General features: G+C 43.6%; 1 protein-coding gene across 5 annotated transcripts in view; it reads right to left on the reverse strand.

The window, feature by feature from the left end:
* Positions 1 to 6,240: 6,240 nt before the first annotated feature.
* Positions 6,241 to 19,145, reverse strand: part of SLCO4A1 (solute carrier organic anion transporter family member 4A1) — an 87,084-nt gene continuing 74,179 nt past the window's right edge. For all 5 annotated transcript variants that reach the window (XM_053248801.1, XM_053248800.1, XM_053248804.1 and 2 more), the window contains 2 exons: positions 16,500 to 16,648; positions 6,241 to 14,098 (listed from right to left, as the gene is read on the reverse strand). In XM_053248801.1, coding sequence (XP_053104776.1) covers positions 13,928 to 14,098; positions 16,500 to 16,648 — 320 coding nt within the window. In that variant the 3' untranslated portion in view covers positions 6,241 to 13,927. The remainder of the gene's footprint in view (positions 14,099 to 16,499; positions 16,649 to 19,145) is intronic.

Consider the following 19,145-nt stretch of genomic DNA (forward strand, 5'->3'; position numbering starts at 1 on the left):
GAGTTCTTAAACTGGATCTTACTAATGAATCAGTTTTTAACACCCAAGATAAGAAGTGCAAGAGGCTCAAGGTTGCATAGAGATTACTTCATCTTTTGAGTCTTGATCCTGAAACCCAGTTGTATGTGTGCTGTATTTTCTCTTTTTCTGAATAGTAAGCAAGCATCACTCTGCACGAGCTGAGAGAGGCAATATCATAGTTATTATACCATATATCTCAATCTCTAGCACTGAAAACAAATACTAACAATAATAGTTGGTTCACACAATTGCCAGTCTAGAAATACTGTACTGGTTGGGAAGTAGGTCTGTGTGCACTTATCCTCTCCTGCTGTGTACACATATACTTACAGATGTGCCATCCATTGAGCTGGGATTCCTCAGGAACTAGTTCCCAGGCTCCCTGCCAGGAATTTTTAGTATCCTGGGAAGAAAGTACCTGCATCTGCACCTTAAACATGAGTCTTTCATAGCTGGTGGGAGCCCTTTCCCTCAATGGGTGCCTTCACCTTTCCTAGGGTACGTATGGGAGGCAGGGAAGGTTGTGGTGCAGTTATGAGCCACTCACAAGGATGTGCAATCTTCAAAAGTGTAAGAGTTTGAACTTCTCAGTTTTACAGCCTGGCACCATATCTAGTCTGTCTTGTTAGCATCTTCCTCACCTGTGTGGAGGAGGAATTCTTTGGAGAGGATTGATTCCAGGCACATTATCATTAAGGAGGGCAACTCCTCACTAGCCAACTCACAGGGCCTTGAAAAAGCCACCTGCAAAGTTCCTTTCATTGCTTTCCAGCAGCCTCCAGTTCTTCATAAGTCATGTGTGAGACTTGAATAAAGCATCTATCACCAGTCCTGGAACACATCACTGGGAACCCAGCCATTGTACTACATAGAGTTTCCTAAAGGAAACAGAATGATTTGCTTAAGAAACAAGAATGATTTGTAAGATCTATTACATTGCACTGACATCCCCTATCAATTCAGCCATGCAATGTATATTAGAGAATGCAAATTCCATATGCGTAGCTGGTATTATGCGCTGAAGAAGGGGATAGTTATTTGGGGGGGAGGGTAACAATGGTAATCGGAGGAAGCTGGTTAGGTTAGGTAGAATCAGGCCTGCTTTTTGCTAAATGACAAGGCAATTTTCACATATTTGCTTAACTTTATACCCCTTTGACTGAGTGTCTGAGTGAATGAGGAAACTATGGAAGTTTAGGGACTTACCAGCCATCTGGGACTGATGAGAAGAGCTACACTAGTCTATTCCCCATGGCATAACAAAAGCATCTCCTAATGATGTGGAAGGATGGATATGACCCTACGATCGGAAAATGGCCTGACCCAGAAGAAACCTTGGGGGCATTTCAAGCTGCTGAGTTAGTGGGTTTCTTCACCCTGACTTCCTGGGGTAGGGTGATCAGGAGAAGATCAGTTCAGGAAGACCCTTATAATCTGTCTATAAGGGAAATGGCTTTTTGAGAGGAAAATCGGAGAAGCCATCAGAGCCGGGGGGACAAGCGCACAGAATCAGAGCTTCTCTTGTCCCTTCCAGATCAGTGCCAGCTGATTCTGGGACTCAGGCCAAGTAATGGATAAGTCTGTAAGTGCACACTGTGTGAGTGAGAGTGTGTGTTTGCTTGAGGCTGCAAAGCTAGTAGTTTTGATTTCAGTGCTGCTTCTTATATTAGGATTGTGAGTCCCATATTTTTGGACTTGCTGCACTGCTTGTTTCTTGTCTGTTATACTCAATAAAAGTTACATTAAAAGTGTCTGGCTTAAACAGGTTGTTCAGTGATTTCTCCCTGCAGAAGGTTTTGCTGAGAGATCACCATTCATCTTGCATAGCACTGGCTGTGTTTTATATAAGCCTTCTCTTTTTTGTTATGGGATGAGGTCTGCTTCTCGTCCTTCTCTCCTGTACTGACACATGCACCAGAGTCTGGATTAAGATGGAACTGTTGCTCTTCCCCAAGTGGGTTTCCCACTTGTTGGGTATTTCAAAAAATTGGATAAGTGTTTGAAACAGGATTGTTTACCAACGCGAACATCCTATTCCCATAGAAGAGGGTGTCTCCTTGATGTGGATAAAGTCATCATATCTTGATGTGGAGAAGTCATCTGAGAAAATGATCTGAAATTTCCACTTTGGGAATAGCCCTGAAATTGGGAGAGAATTTCAGTTTCTTCTGGGGAGAACCCTGAAAATCCTGAAATTCAGAAAGAATTTTCACAAAGAGATATGTGTCCACATCTTTGACTTGCCTCTGGAAGAACTGGAGTTTGCTATCTCACCTCCAGCATTTGTGGCTGGAGATCATGTGGCTTGCAAGCTTCCTGACTAACACATGAGCCAAATCCTTGGAAAAAAGGTTGTACACTTTCAGAGGTGTGTGTCTGCTTCCACAGTGGAAGCAGACACACTTAGACACACAGCTGAATTTGTGTATGTCTCTACACAGCCTAATGTGGCTATATTTATTTATTACTCATAAGAACATATTTAATATTTATTATTTATTTAGCACATTTCTACACTGCCCAAAACGCAAATTCTCTGGGTGCTTTACAAAACAATAAAAACAACCAATAAAAAGATTAACATATTTCAATAATTAAAATCTAAAAAGTTAAAACTTTTTAAAATAATTCATTACTGATTTTTAAATTGTTAAATTGTTTTAAGTTTTTGTATATATTTTAACTTGTTTTATACTATTGTAAACCGCCCAGAGATGAAAGTTTGGGGCGGTGTACAAATGTAATAAATAAATAAATATTAAAACACAATGAAAACATATCTAATTAAAAGCCTAGTTGAACAAATGCATCTTGACTGCCCTTTTAAAAGTTGTAAGAGATGGGGAGGCTCATGTTTCAGCAGGAAGTGTGTTCCAAAGCCTGAGGGTAGTATTAGAGAAGGCTCTCCCATGAGTAGCCACCAGATGAGCCGGTGGCAACTGCTGATGAACCTCTGCAGATGATCTCAATGGGCGGTGCGGTTCATAGCAAAGAAGACATTCTCTTAAATACCCAGGGCCCAAACTGTTTAGGACTTTATAGATTATAACCAAAACCTTGTACTCTGCCTGGAAATGTATCGGCAGCCAGTGCAGATCTTTTAAGGAGAGCTATGATCTCTCCGAGATGACCCAGAAACCAACTTGGCTGCCGTATTCTGGACTAACTGCAGTTTCCGGACTATGTACAAAGGCAGCCCCAGATAGAGCACATTGCAGTAGTCAAGTCTGGAGGTGACCAGCACATGTACTACTGTTCTGAGGTAATTTATCTCAAGAAATGGACACAGCTGGTGTATCAGCTGAAGCTGATAAAAGGCACCTCTGGCCACCATCTCAACCTGGGATACCAGGGAGAGTTTTGTTTCCAGAAGCACCCTCAGACTGTGTACCTGTTCCTTCTGGGGAAGTGTGACCCCATCCAGAACAGGCAGATCAGAATCATCTCCCGAGTTCTGAGCCCGCATAATAAGTACCTCCATCTTATCTGGATTCAGTCTCAACTTGTTACCTCTCATCCAGCCCATCACTGCCTCCAGGCAGGCATTTAGGGAGCTTATGCCTTCTCCTGATGATGTTGTCATGGAGAAATAGATTTGGGTGTCATCAGCATACTGATAGCACCCCACACCAAATCTCCTGATGATCTCTCTCAGCGCTTTCGTGTAGATGTTAAACAACAGTGGAGACAATACAGAGCCCTGATGGACACAATACCGAAGTTCAGTTTTTGAAGAACAACAGTCCGTGAGAGACACCATCTGGAATCTGCCCAAGAGGTAAGAGATGAACCACTGCAAAGCAGTGCCTCCCACCCCCCAACCTCCTCAGATGCTCCAGAGGGATACTATGGTTGATTGTATTGAAAGCCGCAGAGAGGTCCAAAAGGACCAACAGAGTCACACTTCCTCTGTCAATTCCCAATTGGAGATCATCCATCAGGCCGACCAAGGCAGTCTCCACCCCGTAGCCCATCCAAAATTTGGTCTGAAATGGGTCTAGATAATCAGTTTCATCCAAGACTGCCTGGAGGCCACCATCCTCTCAGTTACCTTGCCCAGCCACGGAAGGTTGGAGACAGGCCTATAGTTGCTCAACTCTGAGGAATCCAGGGTGGCTGGCTTCTTCAGAAGTGGTGTAATAATTGCCTCCTGGAGGCAAGGTGGCATCCTGCCCTCCCTCAGAGAAGCATTTATGATCTCTACCAGGCCTTCTACAACAACCTCCCTGCCAGATAGCATTAGGCACGTCAGGCAAGTGTCAAGAGAACAGGTGGTAGGCCACATCGGTCCAATCAGCTTGTCCACATCCTCAGGAGTCACAAACTGAAACTGATCCAGCCTAACCACAAAAGAGGAGTTGCTGGACACCTCCGATTCAGATACTGCAGTAATTGTGAGGTCTAAATCCAAGTCAGCCCAAATACAAGAGATTTTACCCACACACAAAAAAAATCATTAAACACATCACAGCGGGTACTAGATGGTTCCAAATTATGATTCAAGGGAGGAGGGGCACTCACTAGCCCTCTCACAACCCTGAACAACTCCGCTGGACGTGAACTTGCGAATGCAATACAGGCAGAAAAGAATAGCTTCTTTGCCCCACGTACCACCTGAGCATAGGTCTTTGAATGAGCTCTATGCTGCAATCTGTCCGTTACAAGCCGAGTCTTCCTCTACTTGCGCTCCGGTCATCTACCTTGCTGCTTCAGCCCCCGTTCTTTCGTATACCAAGGGGCCAATTTTGAAGCAGGTCGGAGAGGATGCTTAGGAGCAATCATGTCTACTGCCCTGGTGAGCTTGCTGTTCCAATTCTCCACCAGGGCATCAACAGGATCACCAGCAGAGCTGACACTAAATCCCTCCAAGGCTTCTTGAAATAATATTGGATCCAATAACCTTCTCGGGTGGATCATCCTAATAGGTCCCTTGCCCCAGCAAAGGTGGGAAGTGATTGTGAGTCCAACCTTAACCAGATGGTGGTCTGTCCATGACAATGGGGAAATCACAGGAGTCTCCACCCACAGAACACCACCCTATATGCATGAATAAGACAGTTTAGAACATTTCTCTTGATTACACTGAATTTCAAGTGTGTGTTTGCCCTGTAGGAGCTGATTGTTGTGGAAGGAGAGGGGAAATTAGAAACTGGAAGGTTGCTATTGGGTGGAGGGTGATATAGCCTCCCCAGTGAGGTTTGCCTGGCTTCATCACTTTGTTCTTTTAGACTCTAGTTAAAGACCTTTTTGTTCACTTGGGCCGTTTAAATTTTGATCTGATTTTAACTGATTTAAAAATGTCTTTTAAATATTGTTTTGTACTGTATTTGTATTTTCTCCCCTTCCCCCACTTTTTGATCTGTTTTGATTTAATGTGTTGTGTCCTTTTATCTCATGTTATAATATGTGTTGTAAGCTACCCAGAGAACAATTTGTTATGGGACAGCTAACAAATAAATATTATTATTTCTTGTTTACACAGTCAGACAGGTATTATTGACTGGTTTGTTTTATCCAGACATCAAGTCCTTCCCAAGGACCTGGGATGGCTGAATTTTATTATCAATGTTGTTGTTATTATTATTATAGATATCATTGCAGAATATAGACTGTTCTGAGTAAAGTTGCTTTTTGTAATTGGCTGATGGTGATTTCTGTGGCTCCTATGGTGTTGAGGTGCTCTTCAAGGTGTTTTAGAATTGCACCTAGGGCGCCAATTACTACTCGGATTATTTTGGTCTTCTTCTGCCACAGCCTTTCAATTTCAGTTTGTAGATCTTTGTATTTTATGATTTTTTTCTATTTCTTTTTCTTCTATTCTGCTATCCCCTGGTATGTCGATTATTTTGACTTCTTCTTCTTCCTTCATGACTACAGTTATATCTGGTATATTGTGTGGCAGATGTTTGTCTGTTTGTAGTTGGAAGTCCCATAATATTTTTGCATCTTCATTTTCTACCACTTTTTCAATTGTATGGTCCCACCAATTTTTGGCTACAGGTAGCTTGTATTTTTTGCAGATATCATCCCTGCTACCTTGTCATGCCTTTGTTTGTAGTCAATCTGTGCGATCTTTTTACAATAGCTGATTATGTGTTGTAAAATCATCATCATCATCATCATCATCATCATCATCTTTGAATCCCACCACCTCCATCATTGTGACAGGCATTTCACTTGGTTTTTTTGCATATACCCTCGGAGGAAAAAAGAATCTCATTTTTATTTTTATTTTTATTTTTATTTTGCATGTATCTAAAAACAGGTTGGGTCTTTTTCAGAGTCGAGCAAGCAAAACATTGCATAGATCCATAATTTTTACATATTTCCCGGGGTCAAACTTCAGCATAAGCTACAGCACAATCACAACCAAGAACTTTTGTTGCAATACATTAAAAAGGGTGTCCATCTTAAAACAGTAGGACGAAAGCAGAGTGTGGCTATGTGTTCTTTTTGTTCAGTCCCGGGAGAGAAATTGAGAACCAGAGGTGGCAAGCATAAACACTTTGGTGGCAAGTGGAAAGAGAATGGTTGACATTCAAGTTTCGGTGTGGTGTTGGCAACATCATGTGGGATCCACTAATTTAAAGGTTCTCAAGCTGGAGCCCCCAGATATTGTCGAATTACAGCTTCCATCACCCCCAGCCAAAGGTCACTGTGACTGGTAATGTTGGGAGTTGTAGTGCAACAACATTTGGGGACCCACAATTGAGGACATCTGCATAAATGGCTTCACCAGATAATATTTCCCCTTATCTCACACTTCTTCTGCTGTAGAGAACTGTGAAGCTATCACACTTTTATGTACAGTATAAACAAAGAGCTTAACACTGGCAAAGGAAAGACAAACAATGTTGTCTGAGTTAAGAGTGGAAAGAAGATATGGCAATGAATGACTTTGCATATTGTTGATAGGAGCTCTGTGTATGTGCTTTGCAATTCAGATTGTTCACCTGAATAGGGAAACTGTTCAGACTAAAATTTGGCTGGACAGAATTCAGTAGGTTTTGTTGCTTTAAGAATACATATATATTTTGTTGGTAATCAGGAGACCTATATCAGAGTTCTTTTAAATCTATGGGGCAGTTGAAACAATCGGCAGAGTTAAGTGGCAGATTTTTTCCTGGACTGTATCACTTCTAGATGAAGGTGTTAGGTGTGGGTGGGCTGCATATTTATTTGCTCTCCAAGTCAAAAGCCTTTCCTGCATGTGGAAAGGGAGTAAGTCAAGGAGAAAGGATGGCTTTCTTATGGGCATGGTGTTTTTCTAGAATCTTTAAAAACAAACAAACACATTAATTGATTTTATTTATTAATGAATTTGTATTCCACCTTTGGACATCATTGCTGATGCATGTTGGATAACTGAGAAAGCCAAAGAATACCAGAAATAAGTCAATATTTGCTTTATTGACTACAGAAAAGCCTTTGCGTAGACCATATCAAGTTGTAGAATTTCCTTAGGAAAATAGGTGTCCCAGAACATCTTCTTATTCTCATGAGAAACCTATACACAGGACAGGAAGCCACAGTCCAGACAGAACATGGTGAAACAGACTGGTTCCAGATTGGCAAAGGAGTAAGACAAGGCTGTATACTTTCTCCTTCTTTATTCATTTATATGCTGAAAATATACTGAAAGAAGCTGGATTAGAAGAATATGGGTGTAGTTTTAAAGTTGGAGGAAGAAACATCAATAGTCTGCACTACGCTGATGACACCACTCTGATAGCTGGGAATGTGGATGATCTGCAAGCTCTAGTAATGAAAGTCAAGGAGCACAGTGAAAAAACTGGACTACAATAAAATATAAAGAAGACTAAACCAATGACAACAGGTACAGCCACCAGCCTCAGAATTGACAATGAAGACATTAAAGTGGTGGATAGCTTCCGCCTTTTAGGATCAACTGTCAACAGTAAAGGATCCAGCGGTCAAGAAATACGCCACAGACTAGCACTTGGTAGGGTAGCAATGAAGGCCTTGGAAAGGATATTTAAATGCCATGACGTGTCTACACCTACAAAGATTAGGAATCGTTCGGACAATGGTTTTCACCGTGACACTCTATGGATTTGAAAGCTGGACTTTGAAGAAACAAGATAGAAAAAGTATTGATGCTTTTGAACTTTAGTGATGGATATGACTTTTGAGGATACCATGGACAGCCAGGAAAACAAACAAATGGATCACATAACAAATCAATCCAGAATTTTCACTCAAGGCACAAATGACCAGGACACATTATGCCAAGACTCAGCTTCCCTGAGAAGTCTATAATGCTGAGGAAAGTTGAAAAAAAGAGAGGAAGAGGACGACCAGCAGCAAGGTAGATGGACTCAATTATGACAGCAGTGAATGCACCACTTAGAGACCTTAAAGGCCAAGTTGAAGACAGATCATCCTGGAGAGAATCTATCTATGTGGTCGCTAAGAGTCAACACTGACTTGATGGCACTTAATCAATGAATCAATCAATTCCACTTTTCATGCCAAAGAATTAAAAACACACATTAAAGCATAAAATCAAACAATCAGAAGCAGCAACACAAAAACAGAGCAACCATATAAGCAGCAGCAAAAGTCAGCTCAGAGGGACCTAAATGCCTTCTGAGGTAACTGCCCGAAGGCCAACTGCAAAGGGATAATATACTGTTCCAAAGCCTTGGTGCTACTGTGGAAAGGATCCTATCTGGGTGATCCCACAATGTGCCTCAGATGATGAGAGTAATCAAAGCAGAGCCTCTGAAGGAGGTCTTAAAGACTGGATAGGAGCATTTGGGAAGAGGTGTCTTGGTCTCAGGGGCAATTCAGGTGTCTTGGTTTCATGTGCAATTCTAAGGGTAACAGAATCAGCATGTTACCACTTTTTCAATGACTATAGGCCATAAGCAGATTTTCAAGCTGATATATCTAGCCACTGGCAGAAGAACATCTTCTATTATGGGCTATTTTTGGAAGGGCGGTATAGAAATCTGCCCTGGGCCATTTTTGGATGGGCGGTATAGAAATCGAGTAAATAAATAAATAAATAAATAAATAAAAATATTATAGGGCTATACTTTTTACAAAACTCTTCAGATAGATAGGCTCTGAAAGTGTGAAAAAAAATACAATGATAAGAGAATTAGAAATGATTCCAAAAATTCTGATTTCATTACTTACATATTTTGCACGTTTCTGATGCCAGCTATATTAATCAAGGGTTTTTTGTAAAAATATGGCCTTATCATGGGAGACATTATCTTGCCAGTATCTATATATAATATCAACCTGAAAATTTGCTTATGGCAATAGCCATGATAAAGTGGTAACATGCCTGATTCCTTTACCCTTGGAATTGCCCCCAGGTAATTTAGATGAGGAGCATTCATTGAACCCACATTCTCTTACTGTCTCAGTTGGACTACTACATGGTATGTGGGACTGCTTTTGGAGACAGAATGAAAATGATGCAGCTAGGTACTTACAGGGAGTGGGCATATGGAGCATATCTCCCCACTGATGAAACAACTTCACTGGCCCTTAGTCCATATCTGGGTCTAATTCAAGGTGCTGGTAATTACCTTTAAAGCCCTAACTTGCTTAGGACCAGAGTACCTCAAGACCACTTCTTCCTATATGAACCTGCCCTGCTGTTGAGAATATGCTCAAAGGCTTTGCTCCAGGTTCCCATCCTGTCTGAAGTATAGTGGATGGGGATTCTTGAGAGGGTCTTCTCTGTGGTGGCACCCCATGTATTTCCGCCCCCACTGCCAGGTTTAGATATCCTTATTTGTACAAACCTTCTAGATCTGATTCTGCTTTAATTGGTATTGATGCTGCTGGAACAATTTAATGCATTATGAGATTGTTTTAATGTATCTTCGTAAGCTGCCCCTTGCAAGCTTATTCCTGCTAAGTGCACAAAGAGGCACCTTTTAAATTGGTGGGTCTCTTATATTTAGCAGGGAGAGAACAACTGTCCCTATTCAGCCCAGCATAGCTTCCTTCCAGTGTTTGTTGCTGATGTCTCATGTGTGTTATAGACTGTGGCTGAAATACTGTGCAAGGTTCCGTGTGTGTTGTGACAGAATGAGAAAGTTCTGTGAGTTGTGCAAAAGCGCTCTAGTGCAAAATGCAATATAGTGCAAACAGTTGTGCAATGGATGGGAATAGTGAGAACAGTTGCAATAGTGCAAACAGTTGAGCATCTATTGCACAACTACATTTGCACAATTTTTGCATATTGTGCAAAAGCACTTTTGCCAAACTGTGCGCAGGTTTCATTAAAATGAGCACAGAATGTTGTGTAGTATGTCAACCTGTGAGCCCTTTTGGGACAGGGAACCATTTTCTTATACCTTTTTCTATGTAAACCACTTTGATAGCTTTATATTTTGCTTAAAAGTGGTGTCCAAACAATAATACTGGCTGACATGAGGAAAATTACTTAAAGTAGCCCCATATAATTTCACTACCCTGAGTAATTTTCCTTATCACATCAGCCACTAATTATACTATTGTTAACAAAAATAATAATGAACGTTTTTACAATTTAAAAAAAAATTTGAATCTTCACTGAGGAGTATTCAGACATGCAGCCTGAAGAAGTACAGTCCAAAAATGGTTTTACCACAATATTTGTTGATTGTATAAATGGATTCGAAGTCACAGCAAGCCTTCAATACTAAAAGAACAAAAATGAAGGAATAATAAATAAGTAATGCTGCACATATTTTTTGGAGGTGGGTTTCAGAAGAAAAGTTGTTCTTGTTTGCCAGCTCCCTCATTTTCCTCAAAACAATCCTGAATCTCTAATGCTACTGGTTTGGTTTGAAATCACCATTCCCCTAATTTTCAAACTTCAGTGTGATTTGAGGACTCACTGCCAGTCCAGATCTCAAGATATCACCCTGGTACAATATTGTGAGAAAGTTCCCCTCTGGTTTACAGCAGAACTCACCACAAAACTGGTTTTTATCCTGTTCTGCTCTTTTACATGTGATTTCAGGCCTACTTCCGGTTTCCTTCAGTGCTTCCAACTACAAAAACTACAGAGGGCTAGACTGCTCATGAGAACGGCCTCAGAGTACATGAGAACTGGGCTAGGCTGCTTGTGTGGAGTGCCAGGATCCACATGGATCCTGGTGCTCCTGCCCAGCCTAACCCCGCTCCTGAGCCCAGCTCTTAGCCGAGGTTAAGGGAACAAGTGCTCCCTTAACCCAGTTGCTGGGCCCGTGTGTCTCCTCAGCTCTATGGAGTCGAAGAGACACAGAGCGCCTGTCTGACAGGGGAATCCCCCAAGGCACCACGCTCATTGCGCTTGTGGGATACGCGGAGGCCAGGAAAACAAGTCCCGGCCTCCGTTGCTCTGCTCTGCTCCCAGCAGAGCAGGTCATGTGGGTGCATGGCTTGCATGCCAAAAGGATCCAGAGCACTCATCCGGTCGTGTGAACGACCTCTCTGTCTTCTGGGGGGAAGGTGAGTTCAACCAGCCTTCCCCCCCTCCTGTCCATCACCCCACCCGCCCGGTCATGTGAACGACCTCTCTGTCTTCTGGGGGGAAGGTGAGTTCAACCAGCCTTCCCCCTCTCCTGTCCATCACCCCACCCACCCAGTCGTGTGAACGACCAGTCTTTCACACAAGATTTCCTGGCTGTTCATACCACCTCATAGTTTAAGATCAAAGCCTGTTTCAAAATTAGGGGAGTTCTTTGGGAGCGATGGGGGCTCTACATCCTAGGGAAATAAAAAGGAGTCAGCATGGTCTCAGAAATCTGAGATGGAGTGATTGGTCCCAGTGCTTTTTCTCTCTCACACCACCAACAACCATGCAGTCTTAGCCTGAGAAGAGTCTTCATACAAGGGCAACTTCTGAAGCCTACCATAGGGACATAGGAAGCTGCCATACACTGAGTCAGATCCTTGGTCTATCTAGCTCAGTATTGTCTTCACAGACTGGCAGCGGCTTCTCCAAGGTTGCAGGCAGGAATCTCTCTCAGCCCTATCTTGGAGATGCCACCAGGGAGGGAACTTGGAACCTTCCATGTACATACCTGGGGGGCAAACTCTGTGTCAGCCACAGGGCTGAACCAGGGATACCATATTATTACTTGCATTGCAGAAGCAATGAGAGGCTCCCCATGGGAATGGGATACAGAGTCTCCAACTACCCAGATAATATATCGGCTGACGACCATTACAAAGCATCCCCTCAAGCACAGGGCCTCATGTCTCAGTCAAACTGTTCTGAGGACCTGCCTTTCCATGGGGCAAATCCTGTGCTTCTGGGTGGAATTACAATGTGAAAGACAAAAGCAGTCCTACAGAAATTAAAAGGACATGGTGCCTACTTTTATTTTATTTATTCATTTAACAAATTTATATACTGCCCCAAACATGTCTTGTCCTTTTAATTTCATAGGGACTACTTTGACTAATTTTCCTTATCATGTCTGCCTGCGTGTAGGAAGCCACTGTCTGAATAAACATTTAGAACAAAATTACTACAACCAATAAGTTGAAAGAGGAAACAGAAGCTGCCTGTCCAAGGTAATAAAGGGTTGATTTATACGCACATGTGCATCACTTGATGATTCACTGATTCAGTGACTCACAGCTGAATACATCAATAGCTTCTGCTGGTAATGATTGTGTTTGAGGTGCTGTGAGGTGATATGAAAGCTCTGTCTGTGATATTTGATTACTGATTGAAGCATAAAAGTCACCATGTCTTTGCAGCCATCAAGTGATGAACAGGAAGAAAAGGGAATCTGACCCAACAAAGAACTCAATAGTTGACATGATTCACAGCCCTCCAGCCAGAGAAGGAGGGCTATGGGTCCGCAAGGAGCTTTCAGCATCACTGTACTGTAGGCTTCTTGTGCAGCATATCAGGCACAGAGGAGGAGGGACCAATTTTTGCATCTCTCCCCTCCCTCCAAAAGTCCTGTCCACTTGTATGACTATTCCTAAGGGCTACACAACCCTGTGCACAGTCTGCGGTGCTAAGCGAACCCTCAGCCTTCTGGACCAGCAGCCCTCCTTCAGTTGCCAGAGGCTTGTGGATCATGTCATCCAATATCTTTAATTGCCCATAGCAACAATTGGCCAGCCAAATCATACAGGTTAGGCCCCTGCTACCTCACCGGACCCTGAGAGACCTGCTCTCCATCACCACACAAAGCTTATGGGCACAGAAGTGGTCTGAAGGATCCACAATGTGTCATTCGGAGGACTGTGGACACTCAGCATGCTAAGATGCTAACCCTTGGCATTGGTCATGAAATCAGCTTTACACCAACAAATAACTGGGACCAGTGGAATATATGGCCCTCTGTGTGTACTCTGGTTACCTTTTTAAGTGCTTTATACAGGAATGGTCTGAAGCTAGGTTTAGCCCTTCTTCAAATAAATTAAATTAACACTGTGATGTGGGTAAAGTTGATGCCACAAGCTGTTCTGGTATTCTGAGGTCACATTGAAAATTGGTGTCTAAATCCAAGATTTGGACACCTCAGGAAATCTCACTTGGACCACAGGAGACACCCATCACTATACCCCATAGATGCAGCCATCTGGAATGTTATTTTTTAATATTCCAAGACAATGGCACTCCATTTCAGAATGGTAGCATCCCCTTGTAGAAGAAATTCACGATTGTGGCATCAGGGTTTTCTGAGATCCTTGTGTCTCCTTCCATCTCACTGGGAAGAGGCTTCAAAGATCTGGCGACACCCTCGTTTGAAGGTGGAAAAGTCAGTGCACAGGTTTTCCAGTGTGCTTTTGGTATCATCAAATAGTAAATTATAACAGAACTTAATAATATTATTCTTCCTGGAAGAGGAAAAATTGAACAAAATAATATCAACAGGAAGAGGCTAATATGTATTCTTGACACAGTATCTTGAAGATGGTGTAGAAGTCACTTGTCATATCCACAGTGCTCTGTATTGTCTGGGGACTGAAGTGGACATTTGTTCTCCTGGAGGTCACAATTGCCATTTTCAGAGGTGTCGGAGCTGCCCGGGAGGGATTCAGGTGGAGGTGGCTTGTAAAGCAAACAGGCAAGCAGGAAGAAGAATGATCCCATCACCTGTAAGACACCAAATCTTGGTTTCATGGACCTTTCAGGTATGGATTCTGTTTTTATATCTGATTCCATCACAAACACAAAATAATCTTAGGTAGCTTTAACTAAGAGTTTATTTAGCAACACTCTATTTTCTCCTTCTCCTTCCCTTTCCCTTTTTCTCTTCTCCACCCCCTGCCCAAACAATCTACAGGATCCCCACTGGGAAAAACTTCTAAACAACAAAACATAAAAGATACTGGACAGAATACAACAGTTTCCATTTGTCTTGATTTTCTCAGGATAGGGCAAAAACAAACCTCCCAGTCTGTGATCTCTTGCTCTTTTGGGACCACTCAAGGCTTCAGAGAAAAGTATGAAACTGTGAGGTCATTTCTCCAGGTTCCAGCATCGCTTCACCCACCCAGCCCATTGTTTTTTTCTGGCCTGGTGAAAAGGGCTTTTAGGTCAGGCCTTGGTCATTACCCGGTCAACAGCCAAATTCTGATCTTGCTTGTTCAACGGTCTTAAAATTTTCCTGGTCACCAAGGTTCCTGCCTATTCCTCAGTTTGTCTATCCAACTTTCCTGCTCTGTCCAGACCATTGCAAAATCATGACATGTGAATAACTGTACCTGCACACACTGTACACAGATTGTACACATGTTGTGCAAAACATGTGAATAGGGCTTGTGTCAATCCCCATATTTATCACTCAGATGAAGCAAAGCTTTGAGTGCCACATTTTGGAGGCAATTGATTGCAATGCTTTTCACTTTCAGGCCCTGCTTGCCACCAACGGATTGAAAATGTGTCTAGGAGCAAAAATAGCTGGATCTTACACAGGCACATCAAATGGCCAAGCAGGATGAAACAACTGGGCCAAGGGGAACCTTGTGAGACTGAAGCAGTACGACACAAGGTCCCTTGGAGCTCTTGTGAGGGTATTTCACATGTACCAGGCTCTTTAAAACCCTGCAGTGAAATCTTGATGAAGACACAGGAGAGAGGTAGATGGAGAGAACTGGAGCTCCGGAGATGGGGGGAAGTCCAGGCAAGTGAACTTAATCCAGAAGAGGAGTAAAAGGGAGACACGAAGCCCCTCCCTTCCCTGACTGAGGAGCAAGGGAGCTAGGTGAGGAGGCTACAGAGCAGAGATAGGTGGCAATGTGGGTGTTAAAATGAATTTCAGGATTTCTGCCAAGAAGAACCTTGAGGATATTCTCACAACCGCTTGAAAGCGGGCTAAGGGAGCCCAGCCAGCTTTCGAGTGGTTGCTCACGGGCAAGCCTGGTGGTTCAGTGGCGGCTAGCCTGCCAAAATACCCCTCCCCTAAAACAAGGTTAGCAGAGCAAGCGCTCCGCTAACCCCATTTCCGTGATCATGAGTCGTCATGGTGCAGCTCCATGCTGCAGCGACTCATGAGGAGACCCCCGGCTGGGAGGCTAAAACAAGCCTCCCAGCGTCGGGGGTCTCCCCAGATTGCCATGCGCACTCACGTGGGGCATTCTGGTACTTCCGAGGGCCGGACGGTCCACAATCCCCACAGACCCAACCAGCTCAGTGACACAGCTGGTAATCATGTGAGCGGCCAATCTGGCCACCCGGGGCTAGCCCCCTGGTCGTCTGTGGGGAGAGCGGGCTTGACCCATTCTCCCCACAGAACCCTATTAGGCTCTACACACTGATCGTGTATAGAGCCTCGTTGTGTTCAAGAGAAGTCAAATGAGCTTCTATAAGATAAGTGAAATTTCTCAAGGGGTTTCCATACATCCCTGTCTGTGATCTTCCCGAAGGTATCCAACTGGTCACTGTTGCAATCACCTTGGTTGCAGCTACCTGAGAAATTTGTAACAAGAAGCAGGTGGTGTGAGTTTTCATTTTCCAAATGGTGGGGAGGAGGAAAGTCACCCATAAACTGCAGAGTACAGACTGGAAAAATCTTGTAGTGATAACTCTTTCCAATGAGCACCAGTGGGCTGCTGTTCCACACATGGAAGAGGAGGTGTGGGGTTGTCCTCCACACAAGCTGGAGTGTAGGACTTAGTTCTACCACCACAGGCTGCAAGTGGGGTCTCACATGACTGAATGCTCTTCCATGCAATACACACAGAAAAGGCCCTGCATATAGAAAACAAGTATGTCAGGGTAAAAGGTAGGTTAGAAGCTCTCTTGTTTTCTTTGTGGAGAGAATTTTTGGAATGGAAGAGGATTCTGTCCTGTGAGCCCCCAACTGCAGTCTGAGGTTCAGCCCAGATGTAGGTTTACCACTGCAGAATAAGACTCTAATTTTGGTTTGGGGTGAGTAGCATTTAACTAAACCAAGCTACTAGTCCACATGGCCTTCACTCCTAGGGGAACAGGGAGGCACAGACAGCCCCCAGTTAAAGTTAGTTTAAAGAAGAACAGAATTATTTGGGATTACCTTGTAAATCAGTCCAGCCACTAAGGTGTACCGGCTCATGGCAAAGTTCTGATAGACATAGCAAGATCCTTGCTCCCCACATTGGTTCTGCCAGAGCAGACATGACTTGTCAATCATCGACCCAAAAGCAATGGGGCCTGGAATGCCACCTGCTCAAAGACAGAATTGAGGGAATCAGCTGCCCAAAATCCATTTTTCACCCTAAACACATTCAACTCAAAACATTTCCAGGATATTCTGAAAATTCAGGTTCACAGAACTCAGTGGGATGCTTCCCATTGTATGCGTTGGAGTTAGATTTCTCCTTGGAATCTCAGTCACTGGCTTCTTGGACAGCTTTGGTGATTAAATAGAAATAATTACTGGGGAAGAACAAGATAGATGATAGCTGCTTAGGTCATTGTACAGTATCTTTTAAAATACCAGTTCCAAAGTCAATGTTTTATACGTACACAAGCACACTCCCTTGAATAACAGTATAATTTGTATTCCTTGGGTGAATAAAAATTTCCATTCTGTTTATCTTTTACCCAACACAGGGATCTCTGTTCAAGTTTTCAAACATCTAACACTTTGGAACGCAATAATTCACACCAGAAATACAAGGAAATTGGAGTGTCTTACTCTAGGAAATCATATTTGTCTAACCCAACCTACGGAGATCTCCAGGGCATAGCTTTTTCAGAATGGGGCATGGTTTGCTGACCCAATTTGTAGCTGAGATCAGACGCAAATGCTGCTGTGATGCAGCTGCTACTCGCCACAAAATGGCTTGTGCAGAAGCATCACAGTATCGAGCTGACTGAAGGACATGCAGCGGCACTTGCTAGAGTGCTTCCCAGGCTTGCTTGATGCCAGGTTATACTGGGGAGGGAATCACTACAGCTTGGAGCTACAGTAACCCCTAAGTACCAGCCAACTTCTAAACACATACCAGCTGTGTTTGAGCCTCATTACCAGACATGGGAAATCAATAGCAGGTTCATCTGCTGTTGCATGCACTCCACCAAAATGTTAGAGCACTTCTCACAATTCGTAAGAATTGCTCCGGGATGGTCTGCGGGGAAGGAGGGTTTAACTTACCTTCCCTGCAGATGATCTCTTTGGCTTCCCTGGGTGGGCAGATCACCCGCCCGGATGACCAGAGGCTCACCCGGTAGCTCCTGGGGTCAGGGTGCTGGAACATGCTGGCATGTATCACCCCGCCCCCAGAAACCCAATAATTAATAATCCCATTACTGGGATCCCCCCGTCCCCTGCCGAGTGCAAGCAGCCACAACTGACACGCGATCAGAAAAACAATCAGAAGTGCTCGTTCCCTTAACCTTGTTTAATGGGGCAGCTACTAGGGTAGGTTTGCCACCATATAGCCGCTGGGATTGGGCCTGATCCTGGTGGATCACAGGAGCGTGCAAAACCGGGTTGGGCTCTCTTAGCCCATTTTTGCATGCTCATGCCTCGTTGCCTGTTTAGCCTTATTCTCAAAAACTCTGTCTTCAGAGGAGGGGAGCGAGATGCAGGATTGTGCTTGCAGATCACATCTGCGGATGCTGACACAACAGCTGGCTACACACATTGGCAGATGCATGTATGGTCTTCATTTGAAAGGGGCATTCTTGTGTACACCATGAGAATGGGATCTCTGAGCAGAGGGTAGCGGCATGAATTTATGCTCAAAAGGAACTATCGCAACAAACACTGGGCAGCATCCGGACTAATGCTGCATGTTAGAACGTTTCACATGTGCAATGATTTTTGCTGATCTCCTCTTCCCTCTGTAATGCCCCCTTGAAAATATGTCCCTGGGGGCTGGGGAACTTCAGGGAACATATATCATGGGCAGGGAAGAACTGGCAGCAAAATTGTGTGCACAAAACATTCTAATCGCCCAGAGACGCAAGTTTTGGGCGGTATAAAAATGTCTAAATAAATAAACAAATAAATAAATAAATAAATTGGACCTGTAAATAAATAAATAATAATGTGAGTGCAGTGTTAGTTTGGATGTTGCCCACTATATGTAAAAAGGAGCATGTTATTCAGTTTTATTATTGTTTAATGCATTTCTGTCCAACGTCCACTACAGAAAATTTCCAGAGTAGCTTACATGTTAAGAATTAAAACAACAAGGTTGTTTAAATAACACTGTAAAAGAACAGACGACATGGGTGTAAAACAAGTCAATCACCACTATCAACGGCTACTAGTCGGAGGGCTAGAGGCCACCTCCAGCCTCAAAGGCAGGATGCCTCTGAGTACCAGTTGCAGGGGAGTAACAGCAGAAGAGAGGGCATGCCCTCAACTCCAGCTGTAGGCTTCCAGCGGCATGTGGTGGGCTACTGTGTGAAACAGGACGCTGGACTAGATGGGCCTTGGGCCTGATCCAGCAGGGCTGTTCTTATGTTCTTAATCAAAGTTTAGGAGATGAAGAGCTAGTTTGGACAATTAAACATAAAACACATGGCAGGGGGAGTGTGGGCATGCAGTCCCACAACTTCCACACTCTCCTGCTGTGCTGGCACTTCATTGCATGGGGGAGTATCAGGTTGGGTGGAGACAGACATGAACAGACAACCCTCCATGGGGCGGGCATCCCAGAGACTGAGCAGCATTACTGAGAAGGCCCTCTCCCCAGTCATCATTTGC

The sequence above is a fragment of the Hemicordylus capensis genome, chromosome 4 (assembly GCF_027244095.1).
Source record: "Hemicordylus capensis ecotype Gifberg chromosome 4, rHemCap1.1.pri, whole genome shotgun sequence".
Taxonomy (NCBI): Eukaryota; Metazoa; Chordata; class Lepidosauria; order Squamata; family Cordylidae; genus Hemicordylus; species Hemicordylus capensis.